The sequence below is a fragment of the Mixophyes fleayi genome, chromosome 9 (genome assembly GCF_038048845.1).
Source record: "Mixophyes fleayi isolate aMixFle1 chromosome 9, aMixFle1.hap1, whole genome shotgun sequence".
Taxonomy (NCBI): domain Eukaryota; kingdom Metazoa; phylum Chordata; class Amphibia; order Anura; family Limnodynastidae; genus Mixophyes; species Mixophyes fleayi.
Window position 1 is genome coordinate 11,453,992 of NC_134410.1, and position 23,607 is coordinate 11,477,598.

At 40.5% G+C, this 23,607-nt stretch overlaps 1 protein-coding gene across 1 annotated transcript in view; it reads left to right on the forward strand.

Moving 5' to 3' along the window:
• The window catches only part of LOC142101927 (uncharacterized), a 65,024-nt gene that overhangs the window by 40,245 nt on the left and 1,172 nt on the right, over positions 1–23,607 (forward strand). Inside the window, exon 15 of the mRNA XM_075186373.1 lies at positions 23,466–23,568. Within this exon, the coding sequence (XP_075042474.1) occupies positions 23,466–23,566 (101 nt within the window). The 3' untranslated portion in view covers positions 23,567–23,568. The remainder of the gene's footprint in view (positions 1–23,465; positions 23,569–23,607) is intronic.

Consider the following 23,607-nt stretch of genomic DNA (forward strand, 5'->3'; position numbering starts at 1 on the left):
AATTATTCTTTTCTTCCACATATAAGTACTTCCGATAATTCTCCTTATGTCCTATTCATGGTTCCTGTAGGCTTGAAGATATATAATATGTCATAGCAGTTGGCAGCTCCTGGTTCCAGGTTTTGTGTCCCTGGAAATTGGTTTCCCCCAAAAAATAAAGCTCCATTTAAAAATCGTTATGAAACTTGGAATATTGCCCAATACTGACTAAGTGCAAGTATAATTTATATTTGCTAAATTTGCTTCACTTAATTCTCAGTATCTGTACTAACTCACTGTGCTTTGCTGTTTTTTTTAAGTAATTATTAAGCACCCAAAGACAAAGTGTACTTGGACATTGTGTTCAAATGTTGGCAAGGATGTGGGTGCCATTATCTGTTTTGGCAAAAATTGGTATAAATCAGGACGGACACAAATATAGGCGTGAATTGCAGAGAATATAACCTTGACTTTTCCACCCAAAATGTTTATCTCACTGAACTGATTTTCCAATAGTTTAAACTCCAGATGAAGCCAAATTAACAGAGTAGGTTGGAAAAGGCTTCGGTGACTGTTTTACCGTATGAGTAAACCTCAGGCCATATAAATGTCCTTGTTTTTCATTTCAAAATAATGCAAGACCTACACTTGAGCCTCTAGTGCCCAGATTGATCAACAGAAAACACTCACATCAAATCAAATAGAAAGCGTCATCATTGACTGATGATAGATCAATGTGGAACCTTCTGGGATCAGGGAGGATGTTATTCACAAATGAGGTTAAATTAGCAACTACCTCACTAGGATTTTGTATTGCTTCTTCTGGATCAACACAACACATTTATTATTTCTGAAAGGTGAAGATTGATGGATCACATACATTGTTACCAAGAGCCTTTGGAAATAGGTGCATAGGGTTCTGGTATTAAGGGCAAGGTTGAGAAGAGAGTTACAGCTAAATGTCGGCCCCCTACCTTGTCTTCGTTCTGTCTTATAAGACCCAGTTTTGTTTTTTTTGTATCTGCTGCTTTTTAATGGCACATAGTATTCTGCTTCCAAAACGTACCTGTGTCACCAGTCTTAATTACCTCCATTTACGGCACAGAAAACCTGTAATCAGGGACGTTACTGTCCATAATGCTGTCTGTGGTGGATAGTCTTTCCGGATACCCCTTCACCCCAGTTGAGGGTATTATGTGTATAATAATAATTACACAAAAAACAAAACTTTGACAATATAAAACTTAGATTGAAGATAATAAACCATCTCCTATGGTAACAATATGACATTCAGGAGTAGAATTCTAGAATGTGCTGGATAAATGATTGATAGAATCGGGTTGCCAGGGGCAACATCTCCACTTTTCCTTTTTAGAGAGTTTGATAAATTTACCCTTCAGTCTGCCAATGCATTTTCCTATCCCTTGGATACAACCATAGAGCAACAAGGATAAAATGAATGCAGGAGCAGTGGATAACGACACCTCGCTCTAAAGTGTCTGCAGTATTGGTCACTCCCCAAATCTGCATAGATACAGGTTCCAAAATAAGTCACTTCAGTAAAGTAACAAAGCAAACAATAATATAAAACATAAGTATATATTTAAAGCAGCAATCCCATGAAGAAAGGTGAGGTGTGATTTTCTTAAATACAAATCACAGTGGCAGACTGTAAGAAGGGTCTTTTCTATTCCATTCTTTCTTTGGTTTGTTTTTTCAAGCTGAAATTAATGATTTATAATTCTGCACAGTGGTATGTGACTACAGTCTACGATAATGGGTTGTTTATGAATCACACACGTATAAAACCACAGTGCAAATGGTTTTTGTGATGTCACTTTTGCGCAAGTGCTTCTTGGGAAGTGCATTGATTTAAGGGACAAGAGGACAGTGTTTGTCAGGGGTGCAGCAGCCTATGGGATGAAATGGGGAGTTGAGGGGTGCTCCTAGTTTGCAGTGAGGAGAAGAAACTAGATTTAATTTTGCAGGATGAAATTGTTTAAATGAGATAAGAGGTGGAGAGGGCCATTTACCTGGGTGTTACCTGCATTACAGGAGGGCGCACAGCCTTTCCTACCCCCACAAAAGTACTTAATTTCTCCACCAACTCTGAGTTCTGGACACCTGACTCTATATAACTGCAATATAATATATGTTTAATATAAAAAAAATATATTTTTTTCAGCAAACAGCAAAGACACTTCTGGTTATACTGAAGAAGACTTTAGACACCTCTCTCAGTGTCTGGGGTACAGAAAAGTCAAAGTGCATTTGGTCAGAACCCCTGGTAAGTGTGCAGGTATATAGACAAGATGATAAGATTAGGTTTGGACTTTGGATGAGATTTTTCGTTATTGAAGGGCAAAGGTGGCAAACTCCTTCCACCAGACAATATGTAATCCTCCTGGGGCATCTGTGTAATAAGCATGTACCAAACCCATTGTAGAATTCTGGGTAAGTGTATTTATTGCCTACTCACTGAGGAGGCAGCCATTTTGTTGGGTTAATTCATGGAGCTAGCCATGTTTCTGATGCCAACTGCGTCCATGAGGCATCAGCCTATCAGTCATCATTCCTTATAGTAACTGTGTAACTCACGTCTCAGTGACGTTTCGAACTCCCAAAAGAAGAGACGCAATTTCTCAGCAGGAGGGATCTACCTGTCTGCAAGGTGGGGGCGGAAACATTATCAGGCCACACCCACCTCTTCTTTTCATACCGAACAGGAAGTATGTATATTCCACTGTAAGAAGGCAGTATGGGCTACCAAACCTAAAAATCAATTCACAAAAATATGTGTAAAGGTACCTCAACAGAATATTATATATTTGACAGGGTATGCACACAATGATGTGTACTCTATGGTATGTACTCTATGGTATGCACACTGTGGTGTGTACTCTATGGTATGTACTCTGTGGTATGCACACTATGGTATGTACTCTATGGTATGCACACTATGGTGTGTACTCTATGGTATGCATACTATGGTGTGTACTCTATGGTATGCACACTATGGTGTGTACTCTATGGTATGTACTCTACAGTATGCACACTATGGTGTATACTCTATGGTGTGTACTCTATGGACCTGAGTCATTAAGGAGAGTAAGGCAATAAAAGGAGTAAGTTTGATCCTGAACAAACCATGTTACAATGCAAGGGGTGCAAATGAGTTTATTATTTTGCATGTAAGGAAAATACTGCCTTCTTTTTCATGTAGCACACAAATACTTGATCGCTTTATTTTTACACTAAAACTTAAAGTTGATCTAGGACATGCCCTACCCCAACTATAAATCTGTCCCCACATTTTAAATTTACCCCCCCCCTCCAATGTAACATGGTTTTATCAATCTGCAAAGTTACTCCTTTTTTGCTTTACTTTCCTTAATGACTCAGACCCTATGATCTTGAGCTGCATTGATCACAGATTTGGATCAGAGAGTTATGGTGGTTAAAGTGAAATATTCAGAGTTCCCTCTCCCACATCGAATGTCACAAACTCCCATGTAACTGGGGCTGTTATTAGTCATCTGATATGTTCTCTCTTCCTACCAACTTGGATTTATTCCACAATGTCCCCGCTCTCACCCTTCATCATCCATATTGTCTGATTGCTTTTAGATTCTGAACACTCCGACAAGGACTGCCAGGACTACAAACCCATCTCAGAGCGTGCTTCAGTGGCTGAGGTAAAAATTACATCTCTCAGTTGGAAAAAAAAAAGAACTGTCACCAAAAGGTCTCAGGATTGGTAAGATGGATATAAGATGGCTCCACAGACATAGGCTTAAATTGGGGCCCCAACCAAGTGTTTGTTCTGTATTATCCACACATAACAGTGTCCCTTAGTGTTTGTTCTGTATTATCTACACATAACAGTGTCCCTTAGTGTTTGTTCTGTATTATCTACACATAACGGTGTCCCTTAGTGTTTGTTCTGTATTATCTACACATAACAGTGTCCCTTAGTGTTTGTTCTGTATTATCTACACATAACAGTGTCCCTTAGTGTTTGTTCTGTATTATCTACACATAGCAGTGTCCCTTAGTGTTTGTTCTGTATTATCTACACATAGCAGTGTCCCTTAGTGTTTGTTCTGTATTATCTACACATAGCAGTGTCCCTTAGTGTTTGTTCTGTATTATCTACACATAGCAGTGCCCCTTAGTGTTTGTTCTGTATTATCTGCACATAGCAGTGTCCCTTAGTGTTTGTTCTGTATTATCTACACATAGCAGTGTCCCTTAGTGTTTGTTCTGTATTATCTGCACATAGCAGTGCCCCTTAGTGTTTGTTCTGTATTATCTACACATAGCAGTGTCCCTTAGTGTTTGTTCTGTATTATCTGCACATAGCAGTGCCCCTTAGTGTTTGTTCTGTATTATCTACACATAACAGTGTCCCTTAGTGTTTGTTCTGTATTATCTACACATAGCAGTGTCCCTTAGTGTTTGTTCTGTATTATCTGCACATAGCAGTGCCCCTTAGTGTTTACCTACATGTAGTGACTGTATTATTTGTGGTACACCAGCAAACGATTTCAAATATTTTTGGCTCCACGTAGGCCAGCTTCTATGACAGGGCTTCCATTTTGTGCCTGTCCAGCCCTGGCTGGGAGGCTTTTCAGGGGATTTACCCAAAGTGCCAGCTTATGTTGCCTTAGCAGCTACTGATTTAACACATTTGTACATCAATACATTTAGATCAATAACCATGGCCCTAATTTCAATTATAAACTCTCACTCACCCCAATTATTTTATAGAAACAGTCATTGTATACAAGACCCTGCACCAAATGTCTAAGTAATTTGTGTCTAGATAACAATGCTCTTTTTTTCTGTCAGATTGTAGGAAAGAAGACGTTGGTTGTAAGTGCTTACACAAATAAAACCTATGTCGAGGGGGATCAGAAGCTACAGTTTATCCTTTACAATCTTGATATTGAAGGGGAGACACTGAAAGCTAAATATGTATTTGGCGGGTAAGTATAGACAAAGGATGGATGAATGGATGGAAGAATGGAGTATGAATGGATGGATGGATGGATGAATGGATGGATGGATGGATGGATGAATGAATGGATGGATGGATGAATGGATGAATGAATGGATGGATGAATAGATGGATGAATGGATGAATGAATGCATGGATGGATGGATGGATGAATGGATGAATGAATGGATGAATGGATGCATGGATGGATGGATGCATGGATGGATGAATGAATGGATGGATGGATGAATGGATGAATGAATGAATGAATGAATGAATAAATGGATGAATGGATGGCACTGTGGCCATGGACTCTATTCTGACCAGAACCAATCTGTATGGCACTTGTATGTTCTACCTGTGTTTCCTGCCACAGTACAGAAACATACTGGTTTAATCGGCTGCTGGCCCCTGGTGTGTATGTTTTGTGTGGCAGAAAATTTAGACTGTAAACTCCAAAGACTCTAAGCTGTGTAACATGATGGCACCATATAAACAATATCACATAATTTACATAGATAGGTATTAGACGGATAGATGAGATGAGCAACGTTGCAAAATCATTTTTTGCGGATTGTGTTTGATGACAGAACAGGACAAGTTCTGGTGACACAATCTCAGATCGTTGAGTTCTACTTTTACTTCACAATTGAAGTGCGTATTTGAAAACGGGCATTTTTCTGAATTTATAGCCTATGAATAGAGCTGGGGGACGACTGTCAATTCATCCTGCTGTGCAGAACTGGGATTACTTACAGCAGAATTTCGTAACCCAAAATTCCAGAGAAATGTGCCAGATTTCACTGTCACTTGTGGAACTGGGTGAATATTTTGTGCAACATATAGAAAATGGAAATCCCAACTAATGTCACTTAATAGGGTGTTGGGACCCCACGTCAGGGGGGGGGTGATTTAGCATAGTCATGCCCCTCCTTCATACTGATTGGCTGGTCCTGGTTGACCCCACCACCTTTGATCGACGTCTTGCCACTTTAAAGGTATGCTTGTGCTTGCCCCCCCCCCCCTTCCCCACATCTGCCACTGCCCCACGTGTGAATGGCATGTATGTGCCATGGCATTAAGTCTTGCTTACTTGTTTTGCCTTGAACGATTAATGCATTTATCCCACAGTCCTGCAGTATGCGCCTCTGCTGCCCAATATTGCCTTTCGCGAGGATGTTTGTCCCTTGCAGTTCCCTGATGATATCACCTTAGGCTGGGCACACAGAGATAACAAATTGGTCGAAAGTTTTTGTACTAACGATTTTCCAAACGACTGCAGTTCCAATCAGTCTGATGATTCATGTGTACACACTATACACAATTTACCTTCATATCTGTGCTCTTCAACTGGTCCAAGAGAAGTGAGGTCGTTTAGAGAATGACAGCACAATATTCATTCGGTCATTCATTCCTGTCACAAAGTAATCTTTACCTTTATCACAATGTCATTATAAATTCTGTGATTTGATAACAAAGTATTCAGTCTCAGAATGAACGGACGAATTATTCCACCTACAGCACTCTCTACATTTAACAGACACAGTTGCTAAGGCTCTCTCTGGGTGGACAGGCGGTTGGAGTGAGATTTATAGTTCTGCTGAACAATCAAATGAAACGACGATCTGTAGTTTGAAATGATTCTTGTTCATTGCTGAAGTATACACACTAATGCGATACTGGCCCGAACGGCCGTTTATCGCTTGACTGACCCAATTGTCGGCTAAAAAACCTGAAGTGTGCACCCAGCCTTGGGGACCATTGCACAGGAAAGATTACACGTCGAGCTGTCTTGGTCCCTGAAGCTCCTGCCAAACCTGCACCAACATTCATCCCTCCTTCAAAGTCACAGGTCCTTTAAGCAGCCACGCAGGCCATAATTATGGGCAAAACATATAAAAACTGGAAGATACAGTGCGGAACAATTTTTTTTACGTCAAAATAAATAATCAATAATATATTGGCGGGCGCCATCTTGGATTCAGGTCTGTGCGTGGGCAGACCCGTCTTTTATCTTCTCTGGTTTTCAGCCATAGGCTGATTTAGTATCTCTCCCCCTCATCACCTCCAGCTATTTAAGACACCTGGATCTTCCAAAGAGTGTTAGATCTTCATGTCCTGTAACCTGAACAATTGCTGGATTATTTGGCATTCTGGTGATTCGGTATCCTGGCATCCTGTACCTGTATCTCTTCAAATGCGCCTGGTATCCAGAGTCATAGACGTCTAACATAATCCTGGTATGATGTGTCTGAGCTTCTTCAATAGTACTTGGTATCCAGCATCGTGTGCTTCTAAGCTAGTCCTGATATCATGTAGTCTATCATCTTCTCCTGTCGGTCTCACCTGATACCCATCGAGAGAACTGCGGCCTGATAGATAGATAGATAGATAGATAGATAGATAGATAGATAGATAGATTTGAGATAGATAGAAAGATAGATGGATAGATTTGAGAAAGATAGATAGATGATAGATAGATATAAGGAAAAATATATATGTATATGTATATATATATATATATAGATAGATAGATAGATAGATAGATTTGAGATAGATAGAAAGATAGATGGATAGATAGATTTGAGAAAGATAGATAGATGATAGATAGATATAAGGAAAAATATATATGTATATGTATATATAGATAGATAGATAGATAGATAGATATGAGATAGATATGTAGATAGATAGATAGATAGATAAATAGATAGATATGAGGAAAAATATATATGTATATATATATATATAGATATATAGATAGATAGATAGATGATAGATAGATATGAGGAAAAATATATATGGATAGATAGATAGATAGATAGATAGATAGATAGATTTGAGAAAGATAGATAGATGATAGATAGATATAAGGAAAAATATATATGTATATGTATATATATATAGATAGATAGATAGATAGATAGATATGAGATAGATATATAGATAGATAGATAGATAGATAGATAGATAGATAGATATGAGGAAAAATATATATGTATATATATAGATAGATAGATAGATAGATAGATAGATATCTGTTGTGAAAGTCAAATAATTGGATGAAGTAAACTAAATTGATTATTATTCTTTTACTGTTCGGTTGCGATTAGTACACCACATGTAATGACGCAATCACACGGGTTGATAACACACACATTTACATTCACTCTTACACTTGTAAATTGTACACATTTGTTAGGGTTCCAATCCACATTTATTTATTAGTAAAATGTATTTGAGATTATTTATACATAAATTATATTATATTAAAGGTATCTAAGGCTCAGGGTATAGGAAATGTATCATGTTTAGTGTCATTTTGATCTGCACATTGCCATCGGTAATCTGCTACTATTGCCGATGCAATCGCTTCCTGAGATCGCTAGTTAAGGAAGATAAAGGATTAATACTCAAAATGATATTGTGTTTGGAATTTAAATAGGTTAGTTTAAACTGGATTAGGTTGGTTCCCTTAGGCACAACATGTGCTCAGCTGTTGGAGTGAGCTGGCCCCCACTTTATCAGTAATCCTTTGAACTGACCTATGATTTGCATTGTACTGGACTGACCTGCCCCTTGGACCAATGAAGAAAGACCTTAGATTATCTTTGTGTACATGGTGACATCAGCAGTTTTTTTGTTAACTGAAACTGCACATAAGCTCCCTGGGCCAGTTAGCTCTCTCTCTCTCTTCCTGACTACAAGGCTGAATATGAACCTGGGCCCAGGACACACTTGCGAAATTGTAATGTATTCGGTTTCATACTTTCCTGTTTACTGTTATATCTTTAATGCTTCAGCATGGGTTACTGTAAATCCTGCTATCTTTTGCTATTAAATCTCTTTCTGCGTTGGAACCATAATAATCGCAGTGGACAATGTTTATTGGTAGCCATAAAACGAACATTACACTGTTTTATAATCTATGAAATCTCCTCCACAGAGATAATATGCTGGGACTTTAAAGACCTCCTGTAATCTCTTATTACTGTATATATTTTCAGGCACGGGTCAGTAAAAAAACACTATTCAACTGTGCATTTGGGAGAAGAAAATGGAGTGGCTACCCTACGAGGTAAATTTTGGGGCTGGACTACAGACCTGAACCAATATTCATAAGAAAGCAGGGTACAATCCACAAAGACATAGGAACATCACTGAGACACCAAGACAGAGACTTACTTGCCCACATATGGCAATTGAAGGATATTCACCACAATGTCTACCTATGGACAGACAGATCATTTACCATAAAGGAGTATGCAGAGTATTAATTCATTAGATACTTGTGAAATCACAGAAGCACTTTGTTCCTAGTAAATGGATAACTTGTATTCTTATGAATATTGGTTCAGCAAGTAGAATGACTGCATCAACCGTAGTGGAGCGGTACATTTTAAGATGGGGTTAGGAGGAGAAATGAAGGTAAAAAGTGTGGAAGAGTTGAGATGAGGAGGTTATGGTGAGAGGAATGAGTGAGTGGAGGTCAAGAAGAGGTTCCAAGGGTTTCAAATTATTGGCAATTATACATAGGGCAAATGAAATATAGGTGTGGGAGGCCGATAATTAATGTTTCATTTTCTTTTGTTTAGTCAGATGGTCATATTACTAATGTTATTCAAGTCTAAAGTATGTAAAACCTGCATGACAAGTCAATGACCCCCCTCCAAACTAAATGTAAGAAGTAAATTCAAATATGTGTCTCCTTTTCTATCACTCTCCTCTTACTGGTATTTCAGACGCCAGCACCAACATGTCTGTGAAGGTGTACAAACTAGACGACAACTGCTTGGCAATCACAGCCAACGCTGAAACAGAAAATAAGGACAACCGATTCCTGGTGATTTACTGTAAGTGTAGATCATACTTTGCTTCTGCTATGTAATACCTCTTCTCTCCGTAACTCCAGACGTTTGCCTTTTTCCCATAGTTTGATCCTTCCCCCGAGGAAACACTAGTGGAGTATTTAGTCTAGTTAGGGCCAACTTGGCCCAAAAAGCAGAACTAGAATACAAAGTTACAACAATACAACATTCAAAAAGTTAATAAAATTACAAAGAGATTCATCATACCCTCGGCTTCTCGCTATAGTGGCTATTGTTGCTAACACTGATCTAGTGCACTAGTAGTGTTTGGGAACTCAAACCAGATCACTGATACTCACACACCCTTCTGGCAGATTCCAATATTGGCAGTCCAGACCTGAGATATTCTGGTACTCACATAGAAAAGAGGTTTGAGCATGCCCAGTGCCCTGAACAGACCGTTGTCTGAGTGTCTCTCCCATTTCTCTCCATTGCTTACATTCTACATGCTACGTAAACGCTCATATGAGAGTATCCGTGCAGCGAGTACAAGAGTGTTAAGGGCAAGTAGGAAAAAGATTTTAGAGGGGGCATTTGTAAAGTAAAAGTTATTGCAGCCCCACACCACATTATGCCAAGTCCATACATAATTGTACACTGACCTGGTTTGGTGTAAATGGGAACCCGCACGGCACTAGAAGTGAAGACCATACCTTCTTGCGGGCGTCCCTGGTAAAAACCTACGCCACATTGGACTGCGCACTTACATTTACTTTGAATATGCAAAAAAAAAAGATTTAAAAACCTGTACACAAATTGCTAGTGAATCACACCCTGGGGCAGAGATGGGCAGCAGGCGGCCCTCCGAGTCTTCACCTGCCGTGTACAGCTTCCACCTGCTTTATTGTCAGATTTGTTTGCTATAGCTTGTAACTGGTGGTAATCGTATTAACGATTACGAGAATTCCGACTACCTTCATACCTACAAAAAAAATCCGATTGCATAAAAAAAAACGATTGCAAGAAAAACAGACTTACCTGAAATCCGAAACACTTAACCTGCGGGGTGTACTCATTGCCGCTTTAAATTAACATTCATATAAGTCGCGTTTAAGTCAAACCAAACTGCCGGACACCTGGGTCTTCGGAATCACGGCCTGTCAGCATGGCGGTGCCATCGGACATCTGCATTTTCAGATTTCAGGTAAGTCTGTTTGTCTTGCAATCGTTTTTTTATGCAATCTGAGTTTTTGTGTAGGTATGAAGTTGTCGGAATTCTCGTCATAGAGAATCCGTACCCAACCCCTTGTAACACTTGTTCATAATTCCTGTTTGTGAGGACCGCAGTTCCAAGTGGGTTCTTTGAAATCACCTAGGTAGATTGTTGACGTAGTTTATTCTGTAGATGGCAATACAGATATGTGGATATACAATCACAAGACGGATGCGATTCCTTGAAGCCACATCATACACAGCATGTGACCCATGTCACAGAAGCACAGTTCCTAGTCACTAATCCACTACTAATCCAAACAGTCAAAAACACAGGTTATATTGCCTTCATTATTCCCATGCCGGGCGGACTAGGGGCGGTAACCAGCTTGTGATAGGTGGGAAATTGATAATGCTTAACCCTGAGTGTAATCCCCCATTGGGGTTTGGGGACTGTTGGGGGAGAAGGTGCCTATGAGTATAATCCAGGGTACTAGTATACAATGACCTTATTGGCCAATCATGAAAAGGTTGATCGTATCTGCATATACTAGTTATTTAACCCAGACCTATGGTTCTCTTTTATCCATGATTAAATACTCCACCTGGCCACATTGAAGAATAACTTGTCTAACGTATAGAACAATTAACATAACATAGGTACTAGTAACGCCCAAATGTCCTGTGCATAGAGGAGCCATTTAAATCAAAGTATAATGGTAGCGGAGGAGCGGGACCAGGGCTATAAAAGTCCATTAACCTGATCCTTGGGGGTATATTTACTAAATTGCGGGTTTGAAAAAGTGAAGATGTTGCCTATGGCAACCAATCAGATTCTAGCTGTTATTTTGTATAATGCACTAAATACATGACAGATAGAATCTGATTGGTTGCTATAGGCAACATCTCCATTGGTTTCCTCACACTGCTGATATGTTATTACAGATATGTGTCTCTTTCTTTGGTTAAGGGTATGGTTTTAACTTATTACCAAGGGGTAATATGCAGCCCTTAATAAGATTATAGGGCCGCAGGAGCCCGCAGCTCCTGAATCATCTCAGCGGGTATGTTTATTGGCAAAGACAGTTGGAACACACAGTAGTCCACAATGGCAGCTATTGATCCAGGCAGTAGAGAGGTCCCAAAAACACTCGGTTATAGAGACAGCTGTGGGTGTGTATGAAGGAGATGGTAAATCCTACAGTAGTCTTTAGTTGTGATGGAAGTGATAGAACTTGTGCTAAAGGTATGAATGTAAAACAATACTCTATGGATCAACTTCTTGCACATGGGGTGACAATCCCAATGATGCCGGCATCATGTCTCCATGGACCTTTTATAAGGTGCATAATAAAAGGTTCAGTGGGATTTTTGTTACCTGTTTCAGAGAATGGAGAGTGACAGGAGAAGGTCCCATCCAATTTTGAAAGCAGGGCATGTGTACAGGTGATTATGGATTATTTAAGGAAAGTTAAGCAAAACTAAGTAAGTAAGGCAAAACCATATTGCATTGGAGGGGGAGGTACATTTAAAATGTGATGGCAGATTTATATTTGGGGTACGGCATGCCCTAGATCAACTTTAAATTTCAGTGTACAAATAAAGCTATCAAGTATTTGTGTGCCACATGAAAAAAACAGGCAGTGTTCTCCGTTTGTGCACAATAATAAAGTCAATTGCACCCCTTGCATTGTAAATGGTTTTGTATAGAACACTTTAGTAAGAAAACTTACTCAATTTTTTGCTTAACTTTCCTTAATGAATCAGGCCCAATATCTTTAGTCTTAGTTAACCTACAGTGCTCCTGCTAACTTACACTTGCCATTGAGATGGAATCTACGTGTAGGAGACCAGACCAATCAAAAGTGCTACAGGAGTATACTGGAGTTTCAGGTCATGTTTGATGTCAGATATCAAACTCTGTCTCCTAATTAAACTCAACACTGTTGGCTGTATAATAAAGGGGTGCAGAAGGGCAGATTTATGGCACTGGGTTAATCGTGTAAGTAGTTGCCATTCAAACCCTGATTTTTCCTTACTTGATTTGACCATGTGGACCATAAACCTATTTATGGTTTCATATTAGGAGTTATTGTGTTTATTTCTTATCTTTTTAGAATTGTGTATTCCTTGTGACATTATTCTTTTTTGCAGGTGGGTCAGAAACTGTCTCAAGTGAGGATATCCAGAAATTTGTACATCATGCAGAATGTCAGAAACTCTCGTACACCATTGTTCGAAAGAATTCTGCAAAGCTAGGTATAAATACATTGTATAGCGTCACATTAGGGGCACAGTCCTTGTCCTAAAATACTGCTCAGCCTGGCCTTATTTTTAGGGATTCAATGAGATGAGGGGGCGTTGGGACTTTATTTACGTCATGTGGCACTTTTCTGTGTTTTGAAGTTTTGTTTTACATTGGGCACCTAGAAATACGTTTGTCTGCCAAAGTGCAACAAAAAGACACAACATATGTCCTAATAGTAGAGTGAGCCCATCGGCCAGTTCAGACCTTTCTTCTATATTAATAATCTTGCTCGGCAGAAGCAGACACTTTAGTGCATCTACTCCATAGTTGTGAGTGAGAAATGTGATTTTGCTAAGCTGACGCCATCTTGTTGCCTTATAGCCATTTTGTTCTCTTATAGCTTAAATACAGATTAGATACAGCTAGTTTGTAGGAGTTATTCATTGTTTGCAGGAGTCTGTGCCCATGATCTTGAATATAGCAGAAACAGGAGATAAACCAACTCCCCCCTGGGGAGTATTCCTGTGTGAAAATGAAAGAATGTAGCAACATCTGTGTAAAGGGAGCATGAGTGGTTAAAACCTTTTGGGGCGTAGTTTTCTGTAATACGTGATTTTTGCTATATAGATAGGGACTTGTAACTAATAAAGCAGAGCTAATTGTACACGCAAACCATGCAGTGTTTTTAATTCTCCCCAGCTGATGAGCTCATAACTGATAAACTGACACTTACAGGTGAACAATTTGATTGAGATTCGACTTGAGTGAATGACTTTCACTCCGCCAAACTATTCCCATTGGCTCCTCCACCAGTGCCGCCATCTTACTCTGTAAAACGTATATGCTCTGACAGAAATCAAGGTGCCCTTGTACTAAGCAAGGCACACGGCACCTCGCAAGACAATTTTGAGCTGCGTCCCGACCATTTTGCCTTTCATAAATGAAACCCACTGAAGGTGAGGGATTAATCATCCATACTGGCTGGCATGTCCTCAACAGACAAGAGCATTCATAGTAAACACGGGCGATCTTTGAATGCAAAACATTGCTATCAGCAGTGTTAACTTATGGCCAAATTCCGCCCAGCATCCAATATGAATGTCCCTATGCAGGGACAAACGCAGGATTTCTAGAAGGGGGGTGGGGTTCCAAATACTTGATTTCAGATAAAATGCCTGAAAAAAAAAAAAACACTTGCCATAATAATAATAATAATAATAATAATAATAATAATATAATGTATATAACTGTAATAACATATGATAAATAAATTATATAAGAAATTAAAAGAGTGAGGTATAAAGTATGCTGTACACATATTAACCTCTTACCAAATATAATATAATACCTTTGTAAATTAATACAACTCTACAAAGTGAACACTAATCTCCCTTCATATCCAAATAAATAAAAAATAAAAATGACAATTTGTGTTACAGTCACTCACCCAGTGCTTCATATCACCTCAGCCAGGAAACTGTCAAATATCACAAGAAACTTACTGTTACTGCATTCACAGAAACACCAGAGCCAAAACATAAGTAAGAACCATACACTAGAAACACAAGTAAGAACTACAGTGGCCATTTTGTTGAAGCCAACATTCATTAAAACCATAGCATACAAAAATGGGTCTAGACTGTAGACTGTGTTACAGGTTTTAATGCAGGCAGGAGGGGGGTTTCAGCTGGGACTCTATGCCAATTTATTAATATCTCCCAATACCCTAAGTATAAAACCACCAAACTTAACTATACATTAACTATGTAAAAATGATCACCTAAGTAGCTGGGAGTTACTCAGCTTCCTGACGATACTTGCAAGCAGTGGTAATAGGTAATAATATTTAACTGCCGGGTAAGTGAGCAATCTTGTACATGTGCAATGGAACTGAATGTCCTGGGCTAGCTAAAATAAATACACACTTAGACAACATTATATAATATATAACATACGTTAGCTTGATATGTAAGAATTTTAAAATGTAATTTACTTCAATAATTTAATGAATATTATTTAAGCATTACTGCATTAAAAATGCTTGATAAATAGGCTTCCCTATGAAATTGTAAGTTGTGAAAACTTACCGCCAACAGGTTTACTGCTGGTGGCAATCCCTCTGCAATGTACTCCTACATTGTAAATGCAATATATTAGATGTTACTACGTTCCATGACCTTAATAAAAAAATATGAGGCCACTGGAGTTTGGAAATTTGCACAACTTCATTGTAGAATTAAATGCGCTTTTATTAAAGTATACCCCTGCTGTACTGTTCCTCTTCCCAAAATCCAGAATTGCACCAGTCATCTGACTTGAGTGGGATATGATATGGAACGTATTGTCTGAGCAGGCACAGGGTGAAACAAGTGGCCATCCACATTGGACCAGCCATAGATTTAAGAGAGAGAGGATTTAATGATGATGTCATACACTCCTATTGTCATAAGCCTATTAACCTACTAGTATGTTTTTGGGGTGTGGGAGGAAACTGGAACACCCAGAGAACACACAAACTTCACACAGATTAGGCCCTGTTCAGGAATCAAACTCATGGCCCCAGCGCTGGGAGGCAGAAGTGCTAACCACTGAGCCACCGTGCTCGTACATGTAACAGTGTAGATGTGTTTATAAAGGAGTAGAGCAAGATCAGACTCAGCCGAGCTCTTCAGAAATGCTAAGCTTGCCCAGTGGGATGTGGCACCCCCGATGTAACTGTGCCGATACCCAAGCTTGAAATGTTGGGAGGTGTGGGTTTGAGATGTATGACGGGGCGGTGCATTGAGGGCTTTGCAGGTGAGGGTGAGTCATGTGATTTGGATTCTGGAGGATGTGAGGAGCCAGCGGTGGGATTTGCAGAGTGGTGCAGAAGATGTGGATCGGAGAGATAAAGATCAGCCTTGTCACGGCACTTAGGACGATCGAACGGGGATAGATGGGTGAGGGGGATGCCAGATAGGTAGAGGTTGTGGATAACAATCCTTTCTATGTGTCTCTGCAGCTTTCTCCTGTGAGGACTCCGCTCATGAACTGGACCATATAACGCAGGAGCAGGTAAGGAAGAGCCGCGTGATGAGCTCAGGCCCAAATGGCTGATATTATCAAATAATTAGTGTATTGTAGGTATAATATTTTATATTATTGTTTTTCTAAAATATCTTCTTTGTTTGATTGTCACGTGCACAATCCATTGTCCCGTATTGAACTATCCCCTATAGATACAGCAGGTGGAATGGGTCTAGCTCTGAAGTTTTTGTTCCTCATTTCAGTGTTATAGATACAGGGCCACATGTTGGGTTGGACACGTCTGCTCAACAGGCCGGGACATGTCGTTCCGCAGCAGCTGATCATCCACAGATTGCTCAATCTGTGCGCATTTTATAATTGCTGAGCTGAAATGTGAAATTAAAAACTCGCAAATAAAAGACAATAAAACAAACTATAAAATATTGCCTTATCTGCCTAAATGACAATGTATAGTATTTTCAACATAATTTTTTTTATATCAAAACACCAAACATACTGGGCTAATGCAGCGGTGGACACAAAATGGATTAACTTACACTTAAAAAAAGAGCGCAGAAAACAAACGTATTTCCGCCCATTTGCAGAGCTGTGCGCATCTTGAGATGCATCCGCCTCCGCGTCAGCAGCACATGCAGCTGGTTCCGATAATTCATCATCAGCATGTACAGTCATGGCCAAAAGATTTGAGAATGACACAAATATTATTTTTCACAAAATCTGCTGCCTCAGTTTTTATGATGGCAATTTTCATATACTCCAGAATGTCATGAAGAGTGATCAGATGAATTGCAATTAATTTCAAAGTCCCTCTTTGCCATGACAATGATCTTTATCCCAAAAACAACATTTCCACTGCATTTCAGCCCTGCCACAAAAGCACCAGCTGACATCAGGTCTGTGATTCTCTCGTTAACACAGGTGAGAATGTTGACGAGGACAAGGCTGGAGATCACTCTTTCATGCTGATTGAGTTAGAATAACAGACTGGAAGCTTTAAAAGGAGGGTGGTGCTTGAAATCATTGTTCTTCCTCTGTTAACCATAGTTACCTGCAAGGAAACACGTGCAGTCATTATTGTTTTGCACAAAAAGGGCTTCACAGGCAAGGATATTGCTGCTAGTAAGATTGCACCTAAATCAACCATTTATCAGATCATCAAGAACTTCAAGGAGAGAGGTTCAATAGTTGTGAAGAAGGCTTCAGGGCGCCCAAGAACATCCAGCAAGCTACAGAACCGTCTCCTAAATTTGATGCAGCTGCGGGATCGGGGAACCACTAGTGCAGAGCTTGCTCAGGAATGGCAGCAGGCAGGTGTGAGTGCATCTGCACACACAGTGAGGCAAAGACTTTTGGAGGATGGCCTGGTGTCAAGAAGGCCAGCAAAGCCACTTCTCTCCAGGAAAAACATCAGGGATAAACTGATATTCTGCAAAAGGTAGAGGGATTGGACTGCTGAGGACTGGGGTAAAGTCATTTTCTCTGATGAATCCCCTTTCAGATTGTTTGGGGCATATGGAAAAACGCTTGTCCGGAGAAGGAAAGGTGAGCGCTTCCATCAGTCCTGTGTCATGCCAATAGTAACGCATCCTGAGACCATTCATGTGTGGGTTTGCTTCTCAGCCAAGGGAGTGGGCTCACTCACAATTTTGCCTAAGACCACAGCCATGAATAAAGAATGGTACCAAGACATCCTCCAAGAGCAACTTCTCCCAACCATCCAAGAACAGTTTGGTGATGAACAATGCCTTTTCCAGCATGATGGAGCACCTTGCCATAAGGCAAAAGGGATAACTAAGTGGCTCTTGGATCAAAACATCAAAATTTTGGGTCCATGGCCAGGAAACTCCCCAGACCTTAATCCCATTGAGAACTTGTCAATCCTCAAGAGGTGGGGGGACAAACAAAAACCCACAAATTCTGACAAACCCCAAGCATTGATTAGACAAGAATGGGTGGCGATCAGTCAGTATGTGGCCCAGAAGTTGATTGACAGCACGCCAGGAAGAATTGTAGAGGTCTTCAAAAAGAAGGGTCAACACTGCAAATATTGACTCTGTGCATAAACTTAATGTAATTGTCAATGAAAGCCTTTGACACGTATAAAATGCTTGTAATATTACTTCAGTATACCAGAGCAACATTTGACAAAAAGGTCTAAAAACACTGAAGCAGCAAACTGTGTGAAAACCAATACTTGTGTCACTCTCAAAACTTTTGGCCATGACTGTACTTGTCCCTGCCCTATAGCAGGAGCAAAACATACGCTGGTCTGCATGAGACACCTTCTCGTGAACAGTCCTTTAGTGTCCCCAGCCTGCGCTTGTCTTCTGTCTGTGTAGCAGGATATGTGTTCTCCCACTGTCTGGGCATGCGCAGAGCGATTTCACGCTCTGCATCAGCCCCGCTGTGTTCAAATCCGTCGTTCGCATTGAAAAATGTTAAAAATATTATACAATGTCATTATTTAAGTTTGAACATGTTCAACCGACTAAATAATGGTCAAACCTGTTCGCCTTACTTGGATTGATTCTATATGTTTATGGTTATATTTAGTTAAAGATTTTTTGGGATTTTTAGAACTGTAGAACCGGTTCGACGAACCACTTTGAAACAATTTTGAGTATCTCTAGAGGCTGAATGTGATCAGATCTGACATGAATAGGGTCTGTTAGTTTGGTAGTAAGATGTCGGCGCTCACAGGCCATAGTGATGATCTGTATTTTGTATATTCTAGCAGTAATTGCCAACAAGCCCGACGCACTCGATTTAGATCAGATTAATACCAGCTATCGCGGTCAATAGCCCGATATCAACTGAGTTGTTGCATCACATATAACCAGCGTTAGGCAAAGAAAAGTACTTTAAGTCAGTTTATAAACTGCAGCTTGTTACTTCTTCCCGTTCAGTTTTCAGTTGGTCCCTCTGATATCTCCAGCACCGATGTTAATAACAGGGTGGCCTTATTGTAATTGTTTCACAGGAGCCCTGAAGTGAGAGCTTTCTCTAGTAATTCAGAGCAGAATTGTTCTCTGTCCATCATTTCCCTTATTGTATAAATCTCACCGGGCTTCTTACCTCCTTTCCTGCTTATAGTTGCTCGGTCGCTGGTATTGTATTGGATCTGCCTTCGCAATAGGCATACCTGGAGATTCAGTGGGACAGTGGGTGCAATTTGATGTTCAAGACGGAGAAGTCAAACTCACAGATTCATTCAGGTAATAGATTATAGTTAAAACTCAATGATTTGGCTTAAATATGTCTGTAACCGCATGTCTTGGAGGTGAACCCACTATATGCTTGGCGCTAGCTAGATCTGTGGCACGGAATCTAATGAGAATCGCTTTCACTAGTGACCCCTGACCTCACCACTAACCTAAGAATAAGAGTCCTTATACAGGCCAAGGTCTGGGCAGGCAGTAATGTTTCAGGAATTTCAGGAATGGTATAACAAGACGGGATCTGGGTCATACACAATCAGGGTCAAGAACAAGCCGGGTCAGTATCAGTAGGTCAGACAGAATAATACACAAACACAACAAGCGCTAACACAACCATAAAATAGCCTGAACTTATCAGTCCAGGGGAGAGCCTTAAAGAGCGCATGTAGTAAAATGCGCTAATGGGGCCGTGAGTTTATAGAATGCACCTATCTAGGAGGGACTATACAGAGTGTGCTGTACTGCGCTGCACAAGAGTCGTGAATGAGGGACACAACATTCGCAGTGGCGGCAATGCAAGGGCATGTTTATTATAATTTCATTTTTCCCAGTTTGTGGAGCTTTTATTTATACACAATGTAGAAACGGCGCTTTGCCATGTAGTTTCCTTAACCACCAGAGAGGCGCTATAACACTAGGGTGGCGTACGATGGCTATTAGTACATGAGTCCTATCTACCCTACTGTTGTTGGTCTGATGAGCATTTGATAGTTTGATTGTCTCCTGTCTATTTCATTTGATTGTTGTCCTCTCTTGGCAGGTTTAAAACAGAAGGAGTCCCAGTGATAGTATCTGAGAAGAGTTTGACGGTCGTCACAGGTAGGAAATCACCAAAATTAATTAGACCTCTGTGCCGTCTCTTGGTGCTCTGCGAGCACAGTATCACACTTCAGGCTCTGTTGTGTTCCTCCCTAGATCTGGCAGATAAAGTGACAGTCACGCTTTATGAAAAGGGCGAGGATTACATAATGGCAAACATCCATGTCGAGTGCAACTGGGGAACATATAACATGCTCAACCTATTCTGTAAGTAAAAAAGTAATGCCTGATTTACCTTTTACATAGAATGCAGAGACAACGGAGGTCATGTATGAAGCACAACTTGTAGTGTAATACAGCAAATTTTGTTACACCAAGTTCAGCCTTGTGTAATGCACTGTGTATTATTGAGTTTACACCTTGTTAGGAACTCCAGCAGCCAATACCATAAAACCCGGAGTCTGCTCCGAAAGTCTGGTGTTCACTGTTGCCCCTAGTGGTGGGGACAGACTTGGCTGCAGACTAATGGAGGGTCGTGAGATGGGTACCGGCTGCGGAGAACCCAGGAATGAGGAGTAATGGCAGACAGCGAATCCAGTAAACTAGCCGAGGTCAGAGGTCACTTGCAAGCAGGAATAGTCGGAAAACACGCCAAAGGTCGGGGTCACAGGCACAGTAGCGTGATCCAAGTTATAGGCTGAAAGGTCAAGGGTCACTGGCAAACAGGCAGAGTCAAAGTCCAGGCAGGGGTCGTACACAAGAAGTCGATCCACAGGTTGTCACCAACACGATACAGGAGCAGGCTAGCCGACAGGCAAACTGAACGCTATAACCCGCAGGGAGGCTAAGCCCTCCCTGCCTTACATAGTAACATGGGCCAATCAGGGTTTACCCCTGTGATGATTGACAAAGTGAGGGGCCAAACAGATAAGGCCAGATTAATTAGCCCACAGGCAGACCATTAGCGCATGTGCCCGGCTTCAGCACTTGCCGGGGCGCAGCGCTTCTTACAATCGGCGTCCGGCCGTTGCCTTGACAACAACCGGGCCCGACTAACAGAAAATGACGTCCCGGAAGTGAGTCGCGGCGGTGCCCGCCCCCGCCGCGGCTCCTAACACACCTAAGCATTTTTTACTACCCATTTTTATAAACACTTTCCTGACTGTTCACAGCAGCACAAAGTATTACAGTGTGGATACTGATCTTGTGGGAGACAGCAGCCAATCTACTTGTGTCATTGTGTAAATGTGACAGTAGCATTCTAATGATATTAGGATGGGAGGAATGGAGACAAGCAAGAAGATAAATAGTGGAAGGAACTTGATCCCTCTACAGCACAGAGTAGTGGTGTGAGGCTCCTCTCAAACTGATGTTGGAAGATTGTGGAGTCAAACACAGCTTTATATGAAACATGTTTTATATATGTTTTGTTTACTGTAACTAAAATGTGCATGGCTTGCAAAATACACTGCTCAAACCACTTTATTTCATGTATATATAGACAAAAGCAAAGAAAAGCAGTGGAAGGTAGGGGATGGTACTACAAATTACAAATTAAAAACATCTTAGTATACAAAATTTCAGCCCTTTCTGATTTTTTTTTCCACACACACACTAAGAATTTAGTAGGTCATGTATAACTCCGCCCAGCAGGTGGCACTGCAGCTTGGTTTTATTTTTTACACACACACACAGACAGACTAACACACGCCACTAGACATTTATATTATAGATATATATGTCACCTCGGAGATTAGTGACATGGATAAAAGCATTGTGCCTTTATGTGGTCATGGAACTCTTCAGGGACTTATAATATACAGCTAGGGGGGGTACATTATCCCATATAGCATACTATTCATAACACATGACCATCGCCCTGTGCAAGAATTAGCTCCTCCACAAAAGGCACCATGTTGCCCAACACCCCTCCCGCGCCCAGAATTCACTCTTCACTTGCCGCAGGCACCAGGTACATCTGCCTCTGGTGCCCGGGGCACTGGCTCATCATGGTACCTCCCAACTTCCTGCGAGTCGGGACAAAAAGTACCAACCGTGGGACAGTCCCCTTTATACTGGAGGTATGTAAATGGATCCATTGGTATTGTACGTATCTGCAGGTAAGCTTAAATTGGCTAAATATTTCACCTTCTAGCACTGCAGCTTATTATTATGTCACTGGTGTGAGTGGTTTTCTAGACATACTCAATATTTAAAATGCCACAGTAAGATTTACAAATGTGCTAAACCAGTTATGTCATGCCTGAATTAGAGAGGGGCTTATTAAATATATAGATCGATAAATCAGAAAAGCCCAATATGTGGCTCTTGCATTAGGAAAAATACACATAAAAATCTCTCTCAAATTATAATGGTAAAAATATGTCTAAGCTGATACCGCCCTAATGATTGTGTTCTAGACCGTTGCAACAAAACAGGCTCTACAGAGAAAGCCCACCAGCCTAAGAAATGTTCTGCTATGCCCAATAATGTCAAAGGGAGACAGTCACCAGCTGCCCCACTCACGGGGCAGCTGGTGACTGTGTCAATTTGTGCTGTTGCCTGTCTAGACCAGTCCAATACACTCAGACACACCGGCCGCTCTAACAAATGCTAGAATTGACAGACTGCTGTTCCAGGCCTGGGAGTGTTAGATATTTTCCTTTAACAGCAGGTGATTCTGAGCTTCCTTTGTCCCATTTAGGTTCCAGCCCTGAATTATGAGTAGCACTGAATTGTGCCTCCTTGGCTTCCTTTACTCCATACTCAAGAAGTTTCTTATAGGAAATAAAAATTTTAGCATATTCAGTAGTGGATTTATTACAAGTCTTGTAAAGATATTTAGCTTATTAGTATCAGATAAGTACACACGCCCAGAATGTCTGTGAGACTAGCGGACTCCCGGGAGAACAAGCAATTCTCCCGCATACTTCCCACTACTTAGCGAAGTGGGTGGGGCCTCAATGACTCCATTCAAGATGAATTAGGTATTATTATTGAATTAAGTAATTGGTTTTTAATTAGGAACAAGTAAGGCCCAGGTAAAGTACGTCAGTGAGGAAATCATGTTTACACTTTGCGGGACAATACAACACTATCCAGTAGGTAAGATGTTATATACAGTATATCTTGTTGGGAATGGTTTAGCTAAGACATGTATTTAATCAGACACCTGTATTGATTGGTAGCTGGATAACGATGTCTTTATTTTTCAGCTAAATCGGGAAATGTAGATGCTAAACAGATGGAAAGATTTAAGCTTACGGGCTCCTGCCTCGGTCTTGCAGTGAAAACTTTTAAAATTATTAAAGAATAGGGGTGAGAATACATCAATATATTAATACAAACATAATAAAT